The 22,504-nt window shown below is 50.5% G+C and overlaps 1 protein-coding gene across 2 annotated transcripts in view; it reads right to left on the reverse strand.

Annotated features, from left to right (window-relative positions):
* Sin3b (SIN3 transcription regulator family member B) overlaps positions 1-22,504 on the reverse strand; it is a 35,226-nt gene that overhangs the window by 7,896 nt on the left and 4,826 nt on the right. Inside the window, exons 4-12 of one of the 2 annotated variants that reach the window (XM_052162911.1) lie at positions 19,401-19,598; positions 17,393-17,536; positions 11,263-11,382; positions 9,419-9,508; positions 9,052-9,170; positions 4,708-4,915; positions 4,354-4,470; positions 2,395-2,633; positions 1,154-1,337 (exon numbers count right to left, since the gene is read on the reverse strand). In XM_052162911.1, coding sequence (XP_052018871.1) covers positions 1,154-1,337; positions 2,395-2,633; positions 4,354-4,470; positions 4,708-4,915; positions 9,052-9,170; positions 9,419-9,508; positions 11,263-11,382; positions 17,393-17,536; positions 19,401-19,598 — 1,419 coding nt within the window. Of the gene's footprint in view, positions 1-1,153; positions 1,338-2,394; positions 2,634-4,353; positions 4,471-4,707; positions 4,916-9,051; positions 9,171-9,418; positions 9,509-10,874; positions 11,044-11,262; positions 11,383-17,392; positions 17,537-19,400; positions 19,599-22,504 lie in introns of those variants that run through there. The other variant, XM_052162912.1, reaches the window with a different exon arrangement.

Below are 22,504 nucleotides of genomic sequence, written 5' to 3' on the forward strand. Positions count from 1 at the left end.
GCCAGGAAGTTCAACTCAGTACCCTAGAGGCCATGGCCAGAGCCATGGTGGACCCAATGCCCTAACTACTCTAGCGCCTAGACACAGCCTGGGCTCCTCTGGCCTTCCCAGACCCTTGTTTTGTTCAGGCCACAGTCCTATGTCAGCTGGGCCATCTGGAAAGAGGAGGCATGGAGGGACTGCCTACACCAGGTTGGCCCTTGGGACATTTCTTAGCTCCTGCCTCAGTTCCTGCCCTGCGCCCTGAAGGTGAACCTGAGGGCTAATCAACCCTTTCCTTTCCGTGTGGCCTTTGGTAATGGAGTTTATCCATTAGCATGAAAGCAAATTAGAGTTTGTTAGAATTGAATACAGTGTCCAAAGGGCTAACTCCTCCTTGGTAGAGCCAATCGGCCAATCACAGCATGAGGGCTCACGCGCAGAGGACATAAGGGTAGCTCCCTAACACGTCAGTGGAAAGCTGAACAAGCTCCCCGTGCCTGTCCTGAGAGCGCCCTTCGCCATCATGTCCCTATCTTGCTGGAGTCTCAGCAGTGGAGGAGCTAGGAAGCTATGGGCTGAAATGTCTAAACTCAGGAGCCAACACCAGCCTTCCTCTTATTGAACGGTTTCTCTCACATGCTTGTCATAGGAATGGAGACTGATTTAGTAATATATGGACACCTCAAAAATCTTTTTTCCCCATGTGGTTACCTCAGTTTCTAACCCAGGTCTCAAATTAGGTAAGTACTCTACCCCACACTACCTCCTCTGCCTTCAAAGGTCAGGCTGTGGGGCTGCAGAGATGGTTCAGCAGTTAAAGGTGCTTGCTGCTCCGGCAGAAGACCTGAGCTGGATTCCCAGCAGCTCACAGACACCTCTATCTCTAGCTCTAAGGGGCTAACACACCTCTGACCTCTGAGTGACTTATGTTCAAACAAACAAACAAAAAAAACCAAACCGTGTAACAGAAAGCAAGCCCAGGAGAAGTCTAGCAAGCAGCAGCCTTTCCCACCCCACCCCCAGCACGCCTCACCTCATCATAGACGCTTTCGATCTCATCACCCCCCAGCACGCCTCACCTCATCATAGACGCTTTCGATCTCATTACCCCCCAGCTCGCCTCACCTCATCATAGACGCTTTCGATCTCATTACCCCCCAGCACGCCTCACCTCATCATAGACGCTTTCGATCTCGTTGAGCAGGCTCTTCGAGCGCAGCGCCTTGGTGTCATTTTGCTTGAAGTTCACGGCCTGGTGGTCCAGGGACTTGAGGTATGCTTTCTCATACTGCTCACGCCAGATCTTATTGAAGCCCTGCTGGGCCTCCCGCCACTCCTCCTCCTTGGCCTTCAGCCTATAGGGAGAGGGACCCAGACCCTCCTGTGACCCTAGGAGAAGGGCCCAGCCTCTCCATAGTAAATACACATCTGGTCTGCATGGCACCGAGCAGGCCAGCGTGAGGGAGGCTACAGCAGAAGGATGTCCAGTTCTAGCTGGTCTGTGTTACAGTGAGAAAGCTCCATCTCAAACAACAACAACAACAACAACGAAAAGAGCCTGGCATGGTGGTGCAAGAATGTTATCCCAGCACCTGAGGATCTGGAGTCAGTCAGAAGGCTCCTCGGGCACATGGTAAGTCCACTGCCAGCTGAGTATGTCAGACCCTATCACCAAAGCCAACAAAACAGACCAAAACAAACAGGTCCCACACAGAAAGGGAGGAGAGGGAAGTGGTCCTACATAGTCAACATGGCTACTGAAAAAATGTTTTATTATTTCATGTACATGTATGTGCATGTGTGTATATGTACCACATACATATGGTAACCCTGGGGTTACAGACAGCTGAAAGCCACCATGTGAGTGCTAGGAATTAGACATGGTCCTCTGGAAGAGCAGCAGTGCTCCTAAATGCTAAGCAGCTCTCCAGCAGGGGCTGGTTTTAGTTCTCCACCTCCTCCACACACCCAGCAGCCCACACAGCTGTCATTAACCCTGCTGAGTGTCACATCTCAAACCTTGAGCTAGCATAGGGCTCCATGGCATGAGCGGACAGTAGGCTCAGGATCCCTGTCACAAGCCACGCTTCGCATCCCAGTATCAACCAGACCTAAGTGGGGCACTGAAGGGAAGGCTGCATGTCCACGAGACACAGCACACAGGCTGTCACGGGTGCTGTGAGCACCAGGAGGTCATGGACAGGTGCATGTGTAGATTCTGGTGAAACTGCATCTCCACACCCGGAGATGGAGATGACTGAGGCCGCATGAGACGTCCAGGAGCCTGTCTGTCAAAACTCTCCTCAGGACCAGGCCACCTGGAGGCTGACCTGAAGACACAGTCAGGTGACTCAATCGGTCAGGAACCCTGGTAGCTCCCGAGTCAGGTAAGGGATTAGAAGAAGGAGATACCTTTTCAGAACAACGGGCACAGCGGTGGCGGGGTTCCTCTTCAGGCTCTCAATGACCTCTGGGGCCTTGTCTCCATAAATGCGGTGTATGGCGCGGCGTTGAATCACCTCTGACGTGCCACCAAGGCAGTCATCCAGGCGGAGCTTCTCCTGGTCCTCAGGAGTCATCCGTGACAACTTCTTCTGCACACTCTCCAGCACTCGGATGGTGGCCAGGTTGGTCTCCAGAACAACATCCAGCTGCAGGGAGGAGGCAGGCATGGTCAGAACTGGGGACTGGTGGGTGGTCAGGAGCTGTCAACGGAGCCAGTAAGTGTGGGCATCGTCCAGAGCACACCTGTGTGGGAGGGGCAGCGTTCCAGTGACAGCAGTGGTACATACCACCACTGGGGGGCGCTTAACACACACAGGTGCACTCATGTTCGTTCTCTCTCTCTCCCTCCCTCCCTCTCTCCTCTCTCTCTCCCTCCCTCCCTCTCCTCTCTCTCTCCCTCCCTCTCCCTCCCTCCCTCCCTCTCTACCCTCTCTCTCTCTCTCTCTCTCTCTCTCTCTCTCTCTCTCCTCCCACCCCTCTCCTCTTTCTCTCCTACAGTCTGATCACCTGCCAAACTGAAGTTTAACAGTGGGTGTCATGGTATTGATGGAAGCAGGAAGACTGCGTTCTAAGACAATTTTGCCTCAAATAGAACACAGGGCCTAGTGCTCCAGCCACAAAGTGTCCTCATGGGTAGGTGGCAATGTTTAGAAAGGGGGAGAGGGGTAAAAGCCACAACTGGCCTCCTTTGTGTCCCAACCACCACGAGGTACCATAAGCAGGCTTTGCCAAGTATGGCACCTTTGAATTACACTTCCCAGTAGACTGGTAGACTCTGGTTCATATAAACTGTCTTGTCCGTGGGACTTGTCATGGCAGAAGTTGGAAACACACACACACACACACACACACAGAGGAGACTGGTGGACGGTGTACACTCATCAGGCATCCTGGCATTTGAAAGGTTAAGGCAGGAGGATCACAGTTCCACACAAGCCTGGGCTACAAAGAGAGACATTTCAAAAAGAAAAGCAGGGGCGGCGGAGCTGGCTCAGGGGAAGGAAGAGCTCTGGTTGTCCTTCCAGGACTGGGCTAATTCCTAATGGTGGCTCACAACTGTTCCTAACTCCAGTTCCAAGGGATCCAATGCCCTTTACCGGCCTCCTTGGGCACCAGAAGGACATGCAGGCAAATACCCACACACATAAAATAAAAATAAATCTTAAAAACAAAACAAAAGGACATGCAGACAAAAGCTTGTAAAGGGGGGATGAGGATGAAATGAAGGTGCTTTGTCTGTCCTCAGGAGGGCACCTGGTTGGGTCTGAAGAACTCAATTACAATTTCAATAAGAAATGAAGCTTACAGCCGGGTGATGGTGGCGCACACCTGTAATCCCAGCACTCTGGGAGGCAGAGACAGGCGGATTTCTGAGTTCAAGGCCAGCCTGGTCTACAGAGTGAGTTCCAGGACAGCCAGGACTACACAGAGAAACCCTGTCTGGAAAAAAAAAAAAAAGAAAGAAAGAAAAAGAAAAAGAAAAAAGAAAAAAGAAATAAAGCTAACTTAGCCAGGTAATGGTGCACACAGCACCTGGGAGGCAGAGGCATCAGAGTCTCTGAGTTCAAAACCAGCCTGGTCTACAAAGTGAATTCCAGGACAGTGAGAACCACACAAAGAAACCCTGTCTTGAACAATCAAAAAATAAAAATAAAAACTAAAGCTAGCTTATTTTAAGTTAACTAAGCCACTGCCTTTAGCTGAAAGGAAGAGGCTAATGCTGTGCTATCTCAAGAGCTGGCAGAAGCTGGCAGCCCCGCAGAGCTGCCCCACAGCGCTGACACCCTTCTGTGGCTATAGGACTAGGCTGTATACGGAAGGGGCTGGGCTGGGAGGACAGAGGACAGCCAAGGCTGCTGCACCTACTTCAAATCTCTCATCCTCACATCGATGCAGCTGCTCCTCGTAGGGCGTCTTCTTGGAGCTGACAAAGGTGGAGTCTTCAGACCAGGATGGGAAGGAGACCCACGTATCATTCAGGACCTGGACCAGAGGATGGAGCGTCACTGAGTACAGTTGGAGACAGGGCAGGACTGAGCAGTGACAGAGTTGGCCAAGTTCCCACTCCAGTGTGAGCTGTAAGCACTGCCACCCAACAGGGCATGAAGCTCAGGTGGCCTCTGCTGCCACCCCTCAGGTATCAATCAGGCATCAGAAAGTCTGGGCCCTGGCCCACGGCTGTGTGCCACAGGGGACTGACTTGTACCCCAAGGGTGCTACCTCCTTGCAGATGGCAGTCCTGCCGCTGCACTTGGGCTGCTGGTAGGTCTTGGGAAGTGCCCGATAGCTCGATCCTATTCGTTTACAAGATGCGTAGTCAATTTCTCTGCTTATGCCGTCCCCAGACCGGTCGCTCATAGGTGCTGCAAAGGACAGCTCTTTCACTCCCAGGAAGGACTTGAACTGTGCAAAGAGTTCTGGAAATTTCCTTCAAAGACAGACAGAAATTTTAAGTGGACACTAGACCTTTTGAGAATGTTCTAGAGTCATGACAATAGTCTTGTAGATATGAAACTTCAAGTATAGCCTGAATCAGAACTTCAATGTTAGGAAAGAGAGGAAGGTCCTCTCCCACCAACACCAATCTCTGTCTTATAGCTACAGACCTTGCCAGCTGCCCTAGGCCACAGCCACAGCAAAGCACACTGGGAATAACCTCTGTGGGTCTCACTGCCTTGATTTTCTGTCCTCTAACTTTAAAAAAGTAAGAAGGGGATATTAGAGTGATGGCTCAGTGGTTACGAGCACTGGTTGCTCTTCTAGTGGACCAGGGATCAATTCCCAGCAACCACATGTTGGTTTACAACTGTCTGTAACTCCAATTCCAGGGAATCTGACACACTCACACAGACATACGTGCAGGCAAAGTACCAATGCACATAAAATGAAAATTAATTAATTAATTAATTAATTAATCAAGAAAAGAAAAGAGGAAGAGAAAGAGAGAAAGAGAAAGAGAAAGAGAAAGAGAAAGAGAGAGAGAGAGAGAAAGAGAAAGAGAAAGAGAAGAGAAAGAGACAAAGTGGGTAGAGTGGCACATGTCTTTCATCCCAGAACTCAAGAGGCAGATCTGGGTAGATCTCGGTTTTAGGCTAGCCTGGGCTCCAGAGCATGTTCCAGCACAGCCAGGCCTATGAGACCCTATCTCATAGAAACACACACACACACTCAAGTGTCCCAACAGTCCTGTGACCTGTCGGTCAGCAGCAAGTGTTTACAGTCAATTTGTGCCCAAGCCACAACCCAGAAATGAGCCTAGTTCTAGGCTAGACACGACCTACTTTAACACAGATAGACACCAGCCTTGACCCTGAACCCAAACTCCCAAGCCTTGGACACTAGCCCCTTCTAGTCGCTAGCTGTACCTAGGCCTGGGCAGAGCACCCCAACTCCTTGCTAACCCTCAGAAGGCCACAGGCCTCACAAAGTTGCCCAGGTCCTATGCTGGAGTCCTGGGGCAGGCTGGGTCGGGCTCCCTTCTACAATGGCTGCTGCAGCCTAAACAGGATGAAACTGGACTCCTAAGTCAGAAAGAATCCCAGGACTGGCCATCACCCTAGATCCAGGCCAGGTACCACACATGCAGCGGCGGGCTGTTTCTGGAAATAAAGCTTCATTGGCAGACAGTCCTGCCTGATTTGCTTGCTTCTGTCCATGGCTGCTCTAGAGGACAGAATGGAGAACAAACAGCTGCATCCACCAAGGCTGTCTTCCTCCTTCATGAACGTAGCCTCTCCCCGCACAGGTCCTTGTGGGTTCATTCTCAGAAGTCAGGATGGAAATAGGATGCATGCTAATGGGACACTTTACAGAAACTGACATCCAATGCCACCTCAATTTCTGCTAATTTTTTTATGTACTACCTTTGGGTTGTATCCCATGTATGCACAGAAGGCACACATGCCCTGCAAGTCAGCAGACTGCCCACTGCAGGAGGGTAATGGGGAATACGCACAACATGTGTGCATGTATTATAAAAACGTGAAAAACACAAAAAGAGACAGTATCATTAATAGGCATGCACAGTTCAACACAGCACACACTTAGGCTGCTTTCTCTCACAGCATCCTGCCTGTAATAACTATTCCTGGTTGTCAACTTGACTATGTCTGGAATGAACTCTGACCTGGATCTTGGCTTGGAGATTTTGAGGCATAGTGGCTATGAATCCCAGATTAAGACAGGGAGATCTCTGAGTTCAAGGTCATCTGGGACAAAGCAAGTACCAGATCCTGGCATGGTGGCACACATCTTTAATCTGGGCCACACCCTCTGCTGGAGACCTACATAAGGACATTGGAAGAAGAAAGATTCTCTCTTCTTCGCCTGCTTGCCTCATGAGACTGAGCAATTGCTAGATCCTTGGACTTCCATCCACAGCTGCTGCTGACCATTGCTGGGGAGTTGGACCACAGACTGTAAGTCACCAACAAATTCCCTTACTGTACTGAGACTACCCATGCGTCCTGTGACTCTAGAGAACCCTGACTAATACACTGCCAAAAGATGGAACTGTACATCACCAGTGTCCAAAAATTGTCATCTACAACTTGTAAATTGAAGATAAAATGTCTACTCAATGGTTATAGCTCCCACAGTCATAAAATCCAGAGGCATAATCTGAGCCATGGGAAGTCAAGGGTGCCACAGTGTACAGGGTCACTCGGACCCAGGAGGGTTGGCTCCCGTGCTCTCTCCAAGTCATCCTTTACAAATGTGAGCCTATCTGCAATAACTTGGGAACACGTCTCATTACTAAAGAAACCCTCAGGTAAGCAGGATGGCTCAGTGGGTAAAGGCGCCCGCTGCCAACTCTGCTAATCTGAGTTAGCTTCCTGAGACCACACGATGGAGAAAACCCACCTGAAGTAGAAATCTCTGCTGTCTTTAGAAACTCAGTTACGTCATATGACGTTTTGCTGAAGCAGACATGTGAGGGGTCGTGTGACATTTAGAAAGGATATAAACATGACTCACAGACAGTAGTGGGAGGCTCTGGCGTTGGTCTGCCTGGCTTCCAGTTGCTGATTTTGGTAGAGCTTTGCAGTAGCTTCTGGATCAAACTACCTGCCGTTGCTGATTTGTGAGTAGAGACTGCTGAATAGCCCCAAAGAACTATTTCTAAACAGGTATACAACCCCCGTCCCCCATTTCCTATTAACCTTTCTTTTCTACCTCTGGTGGGTAGTGGGCTAAAAGGGAGGTTAAAGCAGTTAAGAACCCTTTTTTTTTTTTTTTTTGGTTTTTCGAGACAGGGTTTCTCTGTGTAGCCCTGGCTGTCCTGGAACTCACTCTGTAGACCAGGCTGGCCTCGAACTCAGAAATCCGCCTGCCTCTGCCTCCCATTAAGAACCCTTATTAAAGTAGATTTTAAATAATCTAAGCATACACCCACCCAAGAATTTGTCTTCCTATACACACGTAGGAAGTAAACTGTTTAAAACAACAAATCACCCAATCTGTTCCTGGCATCCTTTGGATAAAGATTTAGAACTCTCAGCTCCTCCTACACCATGCCTCCCTAGATGCCGCCATGCTTCTGCCTTGATGACAATGGACTGAACCTCTGAACCTGTCCATGAAGACCTCCTTGGATGACCTGGCAGTGACTCACTGTAATCTCTCAGTATCAGAATGGAATCATCTTTCTGAGTTCCTATGTGTCAGTCGGTTGCAACAACTGAATTTGGAAAATGTCAGACCGACTGGTTTACGTCCTGAACCCCTCCGAGTTCTATTAGCAAAAGCTGGGCCCACCCTGGTGGCCTTGGACTTGGAGGACTGTCACCTTGGGGATGGTGAGCTCTGTGCGGTCCTACCTGCCCTGAGCAGGTGCACCCAGCTCACCAAGTTCAGCTTCTATGGGAACCAAATCTCTAGGCCTGCCATAAAGGACCTACTACAGCACATGGCCAGCTTATACACAGATGGCTGGAGCTGTGCCCTGTCCCTCAGGACAGCATGACTACGGTGGGACTCCCCATATGCAAAGGACGCAACAACATGCTGATGAGCTGATGAATCCACTGAAGACCATTAGGGAGCCAGGAAGAGTCTTCTTTGGTACTGACCGTTGTGATCAATGCTGCAATCGATCTATCTATAACAAAACCGTTATGTGTAATTGTCGGAGATCTTACTAGCTGTATGCAAATATCAAAAACCTCGGTGGGCACTGGGAGATGAAAGGCAAGGAACAGGCCTCTAATAAGGGAACCCACAACTTATGGTTTTGGATTGCTTGTTGACATGTTGACAGATATCATGAGAGTGGATTTGGGCAAAATCGATATACAAGGACATTACCCCAGCATGGTAATTATAGTCATATTTGGAACTGGGAAATGTGTGTGTCTTTCCTATCTGTATAGTTAACATGATTTATATTTGTAAAGCTAAGAAATATCTGTGAACAGCCACTTGAAATAAAATAAACTGAAGTTGCTCTTTAAAAAAAAAACAGAAAACAAAAATAAATCACACGAAGGAACTTTACTGCTCACTTGCCTTGTGTCTGTCTGGGGCAGGAGGAAGCCCTGGAGTTAGGGGTCAGGAGCCACTCACCCCAGGAACGGGCTAACAAGCTGCAGCAACTCAGACCCGGACACCAACTCCTGATTGAAGAGCGCGATGCAGCGCAGAAAGTTCTCATATACCTCCTGGCTCTTCAGCACCCTGCGCACCTGTGGGAGTTAAGGAGACAGGACCGCTAGAACCACGGCTGTCAAAGGTGTGTGCACCGGGCAGAAGCCACAGGATGCGTCTGTGTGGAGGGGTATGTGCATGACCCTGAACCAACCATCTGGGCTGGCTCTGCAGTCTATGCTGCTCTCTCCCACGCACCACAGTGGCCGTTTCCGGGGCCCCACACATGGACTTGGCAGGAAGCAGCCGTGTCCAGACAGAGAGGGCCTCGGAGGGCCTCGCTCACCTTGTCAAAGAAGGAGAACTCCTGCAGCGTGCCGTATTTCCCCACGGCGGCGATGGACAGGTCTTTAGTGCCCCGGAGCTTCATCTTCTTCTGCAGAGAGAAACCCTTGGCTTAATGGTGTCCCTACCACATGAACCAAGGATGCATGAAACCTGGGGTCGACAGGACCCTGTCTTAGGCACCCTAGGTATATCTGGCTGGCCAGCTTCAGGGGGCTTGCTGCTCCCTCCTTGGCCTTGTGCGAAGTGGGGCCCCTAACTCAGGACCTGAGAAACGGCAAAGCCCACAGCAGCACCCTATCAGATCTGCGGCTCGAACCTGGTGCTGAGGACACTTGAAAGGCTGTGGAGAACAAGATCTGGACTACGGCACATGCGGTAATGACCCAAGCTCCACAAGCCCCAGGGAAGACTTGGCTCCGCATGATTTGACAGCTGCTGGGGAAACAAACCCAGGGCCTCATGCATGTGCGGTAAGTTCTGGAGAATTAGAGCTCAGGCCTCATTAGGGCTGGGCAGGTTCTTAAAGGGGAAATGGAACCAAGGCATGGTGACTGCTCCAGATATGGAGCCTGAAGACCTCACACACACTGGAAGGCAATGACTAGGAAAATGGAACCTAGTACTTCAGGCATGCCCAGAAGACACTGGGGAAAACAGAACATCACGCATTCCACAACTCTACGAAATAGAACCTAGGAACTTGCACATGCTCAGTAGACATGGACAGGGAAAATGAAAGCCAGGGCCTCATGGATGCTCAGGAGACATTAACTTGGAATCAGTAAACCAGGCCCTTGTCTGGGGTGGGTTGACGCTGAGTGGAGAAAGGCTGTACAAGCACCAAGGAAACACCCTGGGAACTATGTGTGTGCTCTGGGGACGCCCGGCCAGGGGCAGCTCAATACATGTTAGTGATGATGGGATGCCTCAGCTGCTGGGGCTGAACTCAGGGACCCGAGATAGCACTGTACCAGTGAGCCACTCCCCAGCCCTTATCCCGGGCTCAGGGACACAGAAACTATCCTGTGGGCTAGACGATGACTAGGAGGCTGGGAGGGGCAGCAACAGGAGCATCCTGAGGAAGCTGTGTGCAGACACTGTCTCTGGACTTAAGAGGCAGGGGAATGACTCTGCATGTAAAGAACCAGGTCAATGCCCAATGAGTCCTGAAGTTGTTCTCTGATCTCTGAGACATGCCACATTCATACACACACACACACACACACACACACTCATGAATAAACCAAACTTGGACCTGCATTGGACCCAGGCTCATGGCATGAAGCACACTGCTCCATAGCCATCTCCAAAGAGTGAGAGGAAAAAGATGACATGGTGGAGACCCAGGGCAGCCTGGAGAAGGCCCGCTGCTCAGCCAGGGCAGTCTGGGTGTCAAGAAACCAGGAATGAATTGTGACTTGAGGTCGATACTGCTGCACATAACTAAATGAACAGAAATGCCAAATCACTTTATTACTGTAGAAAGTCAACTAGAAAACAGTGTCAGATCTAGAAATCCGCCATCATGGGTGATGAGCAGGACAGGAACTCTGCCAGACACCTTCACTCCTCAGCTGTGCAGTAACCAAACCACACAACCGCACATTTCAACTGCAGCCCCACCTACGAAAGAGTCACGACAGTGAAAAGGAGACTGAGCACAACACCACGCCCATCCTTCCAATTCCCCCTTCCTCCTCATCGCTGTCAGGACAGCAGGCCGGTGACGGCCAGGTCAGCAGACGGTGCTTTCCTGCCAGACCATGGCCGCAGGCTGCCTGCTGCTCGGGCCTCCACACCACCTCTGCCATGTGCAGCGAGAAGCCACACATCAACAGTTACCTTGGCTGGCGCAGACACAGGGCGCAGCAGTGAAGGCCGCGAGCGCTTCTTGTTGTGGTCCAGACTCCTCTCCTCATTCTTCTGTACACTGTTCACCTCACACGACCCATTGCCTGTAAACTAAAGACACAAACACAGGAGGTAGTCAGACGGTGTACTGGCTGGCTGTATGTCAACTTGACCCAAACTAGAGTCACTGGAGGACTATGCCTCAGTTGAGGAAAAGACTCTACGAGATATAGCTGCAAGGTATTTTCTTAATTAGTGGTTGATTAGGGAAGAGCCCAGGCTTGGAGGTGGTGCCATCCTTGGACTGGTGGTCCTGGGTTCTGTAAAGCAGGCTGAGCACTACATGAGGCACAGCCTAGTAAGCAGAACCCTTACACAGCCTCTGCATCAACTTCTGCCTCCAGGTTCCTGCCCTGTTTGAGTTCCTATCCTGATTTCCTTGATATCAGCAATATGTAAGTGTAAGCCCTTTCTCTTCAACTTGCCTTTTTTGTTTTTGTTTTTTCGAGACAGGGGTTTCTCTGTGTAGCCCTGGCTGTCCTGGAACTCACTCTGTAGACCAGGCTGGTCTCGAACTCAGAAATCCACCTGCCTCTGCCTCCCAAGTGCTGGGATCAAAGGTGTGCACCACCACCGCCTGGCCCATCAACTTGCCTTTTGACATGGTGTTCCATCGTAGCAATAGAAACCCTACCGATGAAGAAAAGCAGATGGCCACCTGTACACAGGCACTACGTTCTGCTTTGGCTAATTTGGCCTTTTGCCCTAGAAGGCATTGTGTGCCATAGGCGAGGGTCTTTGTAGTGAGAACAGACTGAAGATGGTCTTATTTCCTGCGGAAGAAGAGCGAGTGCACACATCACTGGTGAATAGTGTACACAGCTTTGAGGAGGCTCCTCTGTGGCCTCGAGGGTAGTCAGCGGCTCAGGAGTGAGACAACTGAGTGTGTCCTGGTAAACTGGATGTCTACAGGTAACACAAAACATTCTAGGTGGGGTAGGTAGCAGTGAGTAGTAGTAGCTGATGTCATCCGGGTCACTGGCGAGGGTCTTGGAGGCAGGATTTGAAATTTTTTGTCATGAAAGAACACATCTTCTTGCTCTGTAGTGTGTTGCAAGGAGGGGTGGTTGGAGCAAGGTTAAACCGACAGACAGGGTCCCGAAAGCTAGGAGAGTCAGAGACTCTTTTAACACCCTGAATGGATATCAGCATCCAATGCTCCCCACTGCACATCACCATGGGACCTAGACAGGCAGATACCATGTAAAGGATGTGCTCTTGGCTGAGTGTGGGCAAAATGAAGTCATGGTGTATCCAGACAGAACTGATGGCAGCAAAATGGTATACTGGATGGCTATGTGCTGCTGCTGCTGCTGCTGCTGCTGCTGCTGCTGCTACTGCTGCTGCTGCTGTTGCCGGTATGTACAAAGCACAGAATAAAAAGAAAACAACAAAAGCCAAGAAAAACCCAAAGGGCAGAATCAGCAGGAACCTGTGCTACTACTTCACCCTGGAAAAGTGATGGAGTGCACACTCACAGCAATGCTGAGGAGACCTTCTCAGGGATCATCTCTGGAGAAGAGAAACTACTCTATGAGGGGAGCCATTTCTACAACACTAAAAGCCAATCCTTAGGCCACAGGTAAGACAGATCCCCTAAATCCAACAGCCAGGCACAGTGGCACATGATTGTCATTTCAGTCCTCAGAAGGCTCAGGCAAGAGTAGTACCAGTTTGAACCAGTCTAAGCTACATACCCTGTCTCAAAAGAAAAAGAAAAAAAACAAAAAGAAAACCACCTCAATTTGTCAAAGACTTGATACTGTCCCAGGACCAAGTAAGGAAGTAGTATTCCGTTCCAGGGGATTCTTCTTCACTGGGCTCCTTTTGTCAATTCACACACCCAATGCCGAGGAGGCAGGTGGGACAGGTAGCACAGCAGAGGGCATGGGCCCTGCTCAGTCATCACTCTACTGTTCATTGTGCATCACCTAAACACACTCCAAATCAGGGCTGGGTTGTCACCAGGGCCTAACTCCAACTTGGCTATAGCCATTCAATCTGTAAATCAGGTTTTATTGGTTTGCAGGCAGCCCATTCACTCTGTGAAGTTTTAATGACAGCCAAACCTATCCACTCTGTAAAACAGTTTTATTGACATACAAGTTCTCACTCCTGCAAAGCTCTCCTGGCCCACTGCTGTGCCCATTTACCAACCTGTGGTCATAACAGATTACCTATTTTCAAGCTACTTGAGCAGGGTTGAGTATACTGAGGCCACGGAGCCAATGCACAGGACCCAACTGGTATCAACAGGTAGTAAGGACGCCACAGTTTATCCTGCCTTACACTGTGAATCCCAGAGCTTGTGGAATGGGCAGGCCCTCTGTTCAGATGCACAGAACAGCACTGCACACCTGTGCTGACCACTGTCTGTACACGCTGCTGTGTTGGGGGGCACTGTGGGCCTCCAGCAGTGGCAGTGACTAAGGACAAGTACAAGGAAGGAAGCGCCTCTCTTCTAGGAGTCCCATGAACTGTGACTGCTGGTTCAGGAGCTGATGTGTGGGTGTGTGGGAGGGTGGGTAGGTGGGTGGGTGGGTGTGTGGTGTGTGGTTTTTGAGACAGGGTTTTTCTGACTGTCCTGGACTTGCTCTGTAGGCCAGGCTGGTCTCAAACAGAAGCTGCTTATTATGTGATTGTTAATATTGTTATGTCTCAACAAAACCCAGGAGAAAGGGCTCACTGAGGTAACTATTTAACCACCTGTCTCTCTGCAAGGCTGATACTGCCCTTCTCACCTTGTGAATGCCCTCTTGGCCTCTGGGTTCCCAGGCACTCTCCGTCCATGCCCCACCCTGTGCCTCATGCCATGCAGCCACACCACTGTCTTTTCAGTCCATTTGGTAAGGGCGTGGCCACTCCCAGGTAGGCCGAGGAGGTGGTACATCTGAGACCGCACAGCCAGAGATACCTGGAAGGTATCTCATGTACACGTGTACATATACATCACCATCACCATGTGCACACACTTCATCTGGTGTGATGTTGTGTGAGGCCCTGGAAGCCTGGCCTGGGGAAGCCCACTGCCTCTGTCTGCTGGGGGGGGGAGGGGAGCCCACTGCCTGCTGTCTGCTGGGGGGGGAAGCCCACTGCCTGCTGTCTGCTGGGGGGGAAGCCCACTGCCTGCTGTCTGCTGGGGGGAAGCCCACTGCCTCTGTCTGCTGGGGAGGGGAAGCCCACTGCCTGCTGTCTGCTGGGGGGAAGCCCACTGCCTGCTGTCTGCTGGGGGGGAGCCCACTGCCTGCTGTCTGCTGGGGGGCAGTCTCTGCCACCAGCAGCCTCAGAGTCCAGGGAGCCAAGGACAACAGCAGACACCTAGGAAACCATAAGCCATATGAACCCTTCTTCTGTTAGGTCTGTCACAGTGATATTTAAAGATAAAAAAGAAAGAAACCAAGACAACAGTCATGATTTCAAAGAGAACCTCACTAGAACTTCTAAACTTCAGAGAAACTGGCAGACAGGGATTGAAGACAGAGCAGAAGTGTGGAAGGGCCCTAGTGTCCCTCCAGGTACAAAGGCCCCTGTAGGTCTGTGCAGCTCTGGGGACATGGATCCCGTGGGGATATTCAGGGACATGAGAGGGAACATACCTCTGCAGGTTGTCCCAGGAGCTGGCACTACAGTCATCACCTGAAGTCAACCAGCAGCTCAGGGTCTCACTTAAGTACACAAATAGCCACAGTTCTGAGGAGGAGGCAAGGCCCAGAGGCAACACTCAGCCTGGCAGTACCTGAGGCTGAAGGGCACAGCAGGCCACATGGTTCCTAGGGCTTTGCCATACTCTGGGCCATAGGGGGCACACAGAGACCAGGCAGGGGGGACAGTAAAGCCACAACCCTAGGTTGGATCACACAAGTTTCTCTGATGTAGTTAGGTATTTTCAAGTTTCAAGACATGGTGATAAAGCCCAGGACAATTGGACACTGACTTGGGTAAGACTAAGGAAGCCTCACAAAACAATGAGAACATGCCAGGGCAAAACACCTGACCAAAACCAGGCCAAGGTCAACAGCATGGGTCAGGGAGTACAGTGCCAGGATCTGAGTGTGACCCCAAGACATATGGGTGAAAGGGCAAAACTTATTCTCCCAAGTTGTCCTCTGACTTCCATCCAACTGTGGCTGTTGCACACATACACACAAATATGTAATAGTAATTGAAAAAAATGACCAGAAGTAGCGGCTCCTGACCGTGATTCCAGCATTCAGGGAGCCCAAGCAGGAGATCACACGTTGAAGGAAGTCTGAGCTACAGTGAGAGCTCTCAAAGAGAGAGTTCTCAAAGAGAAAACAAACAAACAAACCATGTGCAATTATCAGGGGTCTGGAAAGATGGCACAGTCTGACAAGGAAGCAGGAAGTGGAAGACGCTGGCTTCCTGCTCGTCAACTCACTGCAAAAGCTGAGTGCCAATGGCAGGCCTGAGAGCACAAAGACCAACAGGTGACAACAGTCACCACAAGCAGCAGGGGTGAAAATATTGTCAGGACAGAGCCCAGCATGGCAGCTCAACAGCTGTGCTAGACAAGTGGATCATCCCCATGGACAAAACACAGCTCAAGAGCTAAAACTGTAAAAAATAAGGAAAATCTCATGACCTAATTGCTTATCAACAGTTTCTAAAGTTTAACACTAAGAGTGATGTGAGGAAAACATTAATCACAATCTAAAACTTTTGTGCATCAAACCCATGGACAAAGCAGGATGACAGGAGGTGGGTGAGAGCCTGCAGGTCACACAGTTTTAAGGAGCTCATGGGAGCACAGCAAGGATTCAGCTGTATCTGCAGAGATAGGCGGGTCATGACTAGGAACACCAGCTGCTCTTGCAGAGGGCCTGGATTCAGGCCCCAGGACCCACATGACAGCTTACAACTACCGGTAATCTCCAGCTCCAGTGGTCTGACGCCCTCTTCTGATCTCCACAGGCATCTGCATATGTATGGTGCACAAAACTCATACAGACAAAACATGTACACACAAATAGTAATAAATGACATATCTTAAAATCCAGACAGTACACAAACGTAACACTGAACAGAATCATCGGCACTGGGGAAATGCAGTCAAAGCTCTCAAACATCTCTCTGACAGCTGTACAACAACTGAACACAGAATGGAAAGTCACGTACTGGCAGGACTCAGGAAATGGAGCCACTGCTACAGAAAACACAAGTTCTTTAGAAAGTTAAACTACCATGTAACCTGGGAAGCCCACAGAGGCTGATCCAGAGCTGGTCAGGCATGCAAACAATTACTTGTACAAGTCTATTCATTCCCAAGGGCTTTAAAGTAAACCACCCCATGTCCATGCACATAGGTGGACAAAATGGAAAAACCCATACTTGGGAACATTACTACTCAGCCACTGACAAGCACGAAGGAACACTAGCAAAGGCTAAACACACACACAGACCCCAGTGACAAGTGTCCAGAGCAGGCAAATCCACACAGGAAGCAGGTCGGAGGCTGGGGAATGGACAGGGTGAGTGCTGATGGAGACAAGGTTTCTTTTTGGAGATATGTAACCTGTAAGGACTGAGAGTAACAGTTGTACTAATTGTTAAGTAGACTGCATGGCACTGAACCATACTATTATTTCTAAGACAGGGTTCATGTAGTCCTGAGTACTCTGGAACTGCCTGTGCCAACCAGGCTGGCCTCAAACTCTGAAATTAGCTGGCTCTGCCTCCCAGGTGTTAGTATTAAAGGTTGCACCACTACCACCACCCGGCCCTTTAAAGTGGTAAATTTCATGGTGTACTTTAGGGTTCATGAATTTCATCTCTACTTTTCAAAAAAGACTAATATGCATAAAAGAGAAGAGCAGAAAAGGCCGTCTGGCGCCTCAGGCGCTGGCAGGAGGTCAGGAGCCAGGTGCAGCTGGCCCCCAGGCAGCACCTGTGCACCTGACCGCTGTCCTCGCTGTCCTCACACTGACGTACGTCCCTGTCTCTGTAAAGGCATCCATCCTCCCACAATGCCGCAGTCATAGGATGCAAGACAGGCTTGGCAGGCTCCAGCTCTACACACACCTTTCGGGCACTTGGCACTCACCAGAGACCGCTTTGCCTCAGGCAGGAACTGTCCGAACTCTGACAGCAGGTCCTCCTGACCACGGAAGAGATTGGCCACCTCTGTGAAAACTTCCTCCTCGGACATGCCACGGAATGGACGACCCTTAGTGTGCAGCTGTTCCTTCTGCAAGTGGGAAAAGACAGGGTGAGCGAGGCCCAGGGCAGGCAGAGGCAGCTGTGCAGACAGTAGCCTTGTGCCTACACTACCAGTGTGCTCTGCTGTCAGTTGTCTGCCCTACCACACTGGACAGGGAGGGTATGATGGGTCTTGGAGCACTGGGAAGAACAGAGCAGCCATGCTTGCTGGATCAGGGGACAGGTGAGGAACAGAAAATGGCTCCCAGCGCATCACTAGACAGAGGTTAGGGAGAGCCAAAGTATGGGAGGCAGGCAAACCTGGAGCTGAAGGCAACAGGAAGGGCCAGAGACTGGAGACAAGGATGCAGAATCCAGGTGGACTTTAGGAACAGCATGACAGAACACACCATGTGCCCTCAGCATTACAGAAGACTGGGGCAGGACTGACAGCACCAAGCTAGGCTGAGTTATAGCTGAGACACTGTTCTTTAAAAATAAATAAATAAACAAACAAACAAATAGAAAAAGAAAAAGGACTTTGGTAGAAATATGCTGCATTACACTCAATGTCATGGTCAAGAAAGCAGACTAGCCACATGGCCACAACTTGACAGCAGCCACTGTAGCTCATTGCCTGCTCCAGGGAGGAAGCTGTGCTGTTTGATTTTTGGTTTTCTGCATAGTGAGCCTCACACAGGCTCACTAACCCTGTGAATGGCACCCTCAGCTCCCAGGAAAAAGCCTCTGTGTTTGTAGATCCTACTAAGGGAAAGGAAAGAAGACCCCTAACCCCGATATTCCCAAACAGGAGCCAAACTAAAAGCAGCCCCTCAGTGGAGAATCCATCCTATCACAACAGAACATCCCCCAACAGACTTGGTTGGTTTTAAGGATCTCAAGGTGACTCATGAGAGCCTGGGCTCACTGTGTAGTCTAAGATGCCCTTGGACTGAACAGCAATCCTCCTGGCTTAGCAGTCTGAATTCTAGATAAAGGTATGTGCCACCACATCTGGCTTCAAAGCACTGTTTTAAAAGCACAATTTAAGACTGGTTCATGGAGGCACATGCCTTTAATCCCAGCACTCAAGAGGCACAGGCAGGAAAATCTTCGAGTTCAATGGCCGCCTCTCCGTGCCCAGGGACACAGGCAAAGCTGAGACTCAAGCACAGAAGTACAGAACCCTTGAGCTGACCTTGCCATGGAACCGCACATACCTCGGCTGTAGCCTATGCTCTGGGGGTGCCCACCAAGCTCCCTTAAGCACCACTAGACAGCACAGCAGCCTCAGCGGGGTTGCTGCACAAGACAGCTAAGGCTAAGGAGCTTATGATGTTTGCTTGTGGTAGGATGTGTCTCAGACAGTCTGGTAGCAAACTGCACCCAGCTGGCTGGTGTGCTCCCAAGAACACAAAACCATACCAGTATCACACATTTGTGTCCTCCCTGGAGGTACTGCTGTGCTGGGAGCCACAATGTCACTGCCTGAAGTTTCCACGTCCACATAACACAAGCTGCTCCCCCAGCACAGTGATGGAGCTGTGTGGTCAAATGTGGACCATTATTAGGGTTAAGTGGTATGAAAATTGAAGCTGTGTACTTTGACCCCTGGACCCCTCAGGGGCTGTGCCCAGCATCCTTTCTTCCTATTAGCACCAGTGGCTGGCCTACATACCTCTTAACATGTACCCTTTTTCTACCTCAACCCACTCCTGACTCCCTCAAAACCATAGTGAACACCGGGGGTACAATGCGGCTAAGGAAAGCTACTGACAGAGTCTGGCTGGGTTGCGCTGTGCAGTAAGCGTATGGCTAGCTTAGGAGGCCCCAGACTCCATTCTCATCTCCTAAATGCCAAACAATGTCCAGGTGGGGCAAGGCCCCAGATGCTGTGGTAGGTTGGGCCTCACCTGGTAGGTGTGTAGGATCTCCAGGAAGGACCTGTAGATCTCAGGGTGGTCCAGAAAGCGGGTCTTGATCTTGTTCACATAGCTGATAGCATTGTTGAACTCCACAGAATCAGACTCCAGGGACACCTGGCCTCTGTCCTCCTTGTAGGACATCTGCTTGAAGTCCTCCCCACAGTCACCATGGCTATGGGAGTTGTCCTGTGGAACACAGGCAGTGAGTGGCATTGGGTGGCCAGGAGGTAGACACTGCACTATTATTGCGTGCTTCAAAGTATTGTTCCTGTAACCCCTACGCACCCCTGGGAGTCAAGTACTTCCTGCCTCTGAGTCTCCCTAGATCTCCAAGCACTGAGGCTAGAACTGCAGTTTCAATAAAGCCCACTCCTGTATTCCTGAGACTGGATCTCTGTGAGGCTTCAGCTCTGACCACCCTCCTGCCTTAGCCCTCGCAGCGCAGACTCTTGCTCTAGCAAGTCCCTTCCACCCTGAGATTAGCAGGAGCAAAGTCATACATCGGGAAGTCGAACCTTACTGGAGCTGTGTGCAGGGTTGTGGGTAACGGCCCCATCTTAGCAAGACTGTTGTACGATGGAAACAGGGTCTGTTAGCTTCAAGGGAACATCACAGTGTGTATGTTCATCTACAGCTAGCTCAGGGGATCTTCACAGCAGGGCGTCTGGGTGCTAAGCCCAAAGACAACTTAAATTAGAGGCATCAGTCATCAGAGCATACTGCGTGCATTTTCCTCCAGCTGGAGACAAATATGTCTCCGTGGAATCCTGCTTTGGGAGGAGGGCTGCCGTCCAGGTGAGAGTGCTCAACCCAAGCAGCTCAGCGGGAGGAGCCCTGCTAGAGAGAACTCTGTGGGAATGGAGCCCTGAGGGAGGAATGCAGCCCTGAGGGAGGAATGGAGCCCTGAGGGAGGAATGGAGCCCTGTGAGAGGGAACAGCAGCTGGACTTCCCAAATGGAGCCATCCCACACTTCTCCACTCGATGACTGATACTACCCCTCACCTCACAGTTCTAGTCAGATGATATCCATGCTCTGAACACCTGTCCAGTTTTCCCTAGCAGCTCCCTTTTCTGGGCAACAGGCTCACACACTGCATCTGAGTGGCTACAATAGGTAATTGTCCTCAAGAGGCTGGAGGCATAAGGCGTGTAGTGAAGTGCCAGCAGCAAGGCTCAGGCTCCAAAGGGAAGGCTTGTACTAAGTCCACAAAACTTAAAAGTACGCTAGTAACTGGTGGCAGCACACACCTCTAATCCCAGCACCCGAGAAGCAGAGTTCAAGGCAGCCGGGTCTAAAGAACAACCAGGATTACACAGAGAAACCTTGTCTCAAAAAACCATACATTAAAAAAAAAATTTTTTTAGCTGGGCGGTGGTGGCGCACGCTGTAATCCCAGCACCTGGGAGGCAGAGGTAGGCGGATTTCTGAGTTCGAGGCCAGCCTGGTCTACAGAGTGAGTTCCAGGACAGCCAGGGCTACACAGAGAAACCCTGTCTCGGAAAAAGAAATATATTAATTAATTAATTTTTAAATGTAAGCCGTATTTGACTAGGCCATACAAATGGCCTCCTCGGTCCACGTTTGCTCAGTCAGGGTCCCTTAGTCCCAAAGAGGACAGGTTCCAGGGCCTTCCTCCACAGAAAGCAAGTGCGGAAGGCATCACACAGACGTGTTCAGCTGCCCAGCACATACCACCTCCAGGAGTTTCCCACCAATACACTGTCGATAGTTCCATCGTGTGAACTAGGGAGTAATGATTACATGAGCCCCTGGGGTGGGGCTCAGAAACAGAGCACCCGACCAGGCCCCTAAGCCATCCTCCCTCAAATGTCTGATGTGTACCAGATCTGCAAGGGCGGAACGCAAGGATCAAAGGCCAACTAGTGGTCTCCTCCTCAAGACATAACTAGATAGCAAGACTGAGCTACAGCAGTGGACACACAGTGCTAGAAGCCAAAGTTGAGGACACTGACACTGATTGCAAATGTAGGCTCAGACTGAGGAACCTGACAGCTCACTCTAGGTCCCAAGGTCTGAGTTTGCCCTTGGCAAGCCTAGGGACTCCCCAGCCACTCAGGGACATGCCCCAGCACTGTATGATCTCTCTGGTTCCCTGAATGAGCCAGGACAGCCCACAGAGAGCCAGCCCTCTAGCCAGGGACTCTGCAGAAGGCACTAAATGGTGTAAGGACAGTTACTATGGCAACAGCCATAGTAAGCAACAACCAACAGAGAATTTTCCTATGGTCCAACAATCGCAATCCTGTAAGCAGATCCAAAAACTGGAAAGGACTCATACACCAACATTCAATGAAGCACCACTCACAAAATCCAATAAAAGGTGGAAACTACTCAAAATCCCCGGACAATGAAATGTAGTCCACCCAATGGAACATTATTCAGGCAAGAAAAGAAACACTGACACACACAATGTGAGTGACTGATGAACTGGCCGGAAAAGGTAATACACAGACAAGAAGTCGATGAGTGCTCGGCAGAGTCTGCTCCTGGGGTGATCGAATGTTCTGGAATTAGTGGTGATGTTTATACAACCATGAAACAATTTTCTATTGTGATCTTAGGAAATTATAAAAACCACCATCACATCAGCTCCCAGCTACAGCAGACAGGCTCCGCTGGAGCTTTCCGTAAGAGCGCCAGCCTTCTCCCTGCCCCCACCTGGGGTGACTGCTTACATAGCTAACACGCACACTCAGCCTCATGTCTGCCCAGAACCCTGCAGCTCTCCTGGAGATTCAGGAACCTCCTGGCTCTCCCTCTACCAGGGGGCACTGTCAGAGCCACTGGCCCTCCACACCTCACCGATCCCCTCCTGGGTCCTGCCCTCCCCAGCCTCTCAGGGGTCTCTGTATCAGCTGACTCCTGGCCATGCAGTGTCCTGCCAGCCTGCCTCTCAGCTTCCCTCCAGCCCTACTCTATTTTATAGACAGCCCTCCTAATGGCCCCATCCCTCCAAGATCCTTCCCTACTCGGGTCCAGTCCCCACAAAGTCCCTGCTATCAACATTGGGAGTCCTACGCCCAAAACCCAAATTAAACAGAGGGCCAGTATCCAAGGACATGATGGTTT

The sequence above is a fragment of the Apodemus sylvaticus genome, chromosome 18 (genome assembly GCF_947179515.1).
Source record: "Apodemus sylvaticus chromosome 18, mApoSyl1.1, whole genome shotgun sequence".
NCBI lineage: Eukaryota > Metazoa > Chordata > Mammalia > Rodentia > Muridae > Apodemus > Apodemus sylvaticus.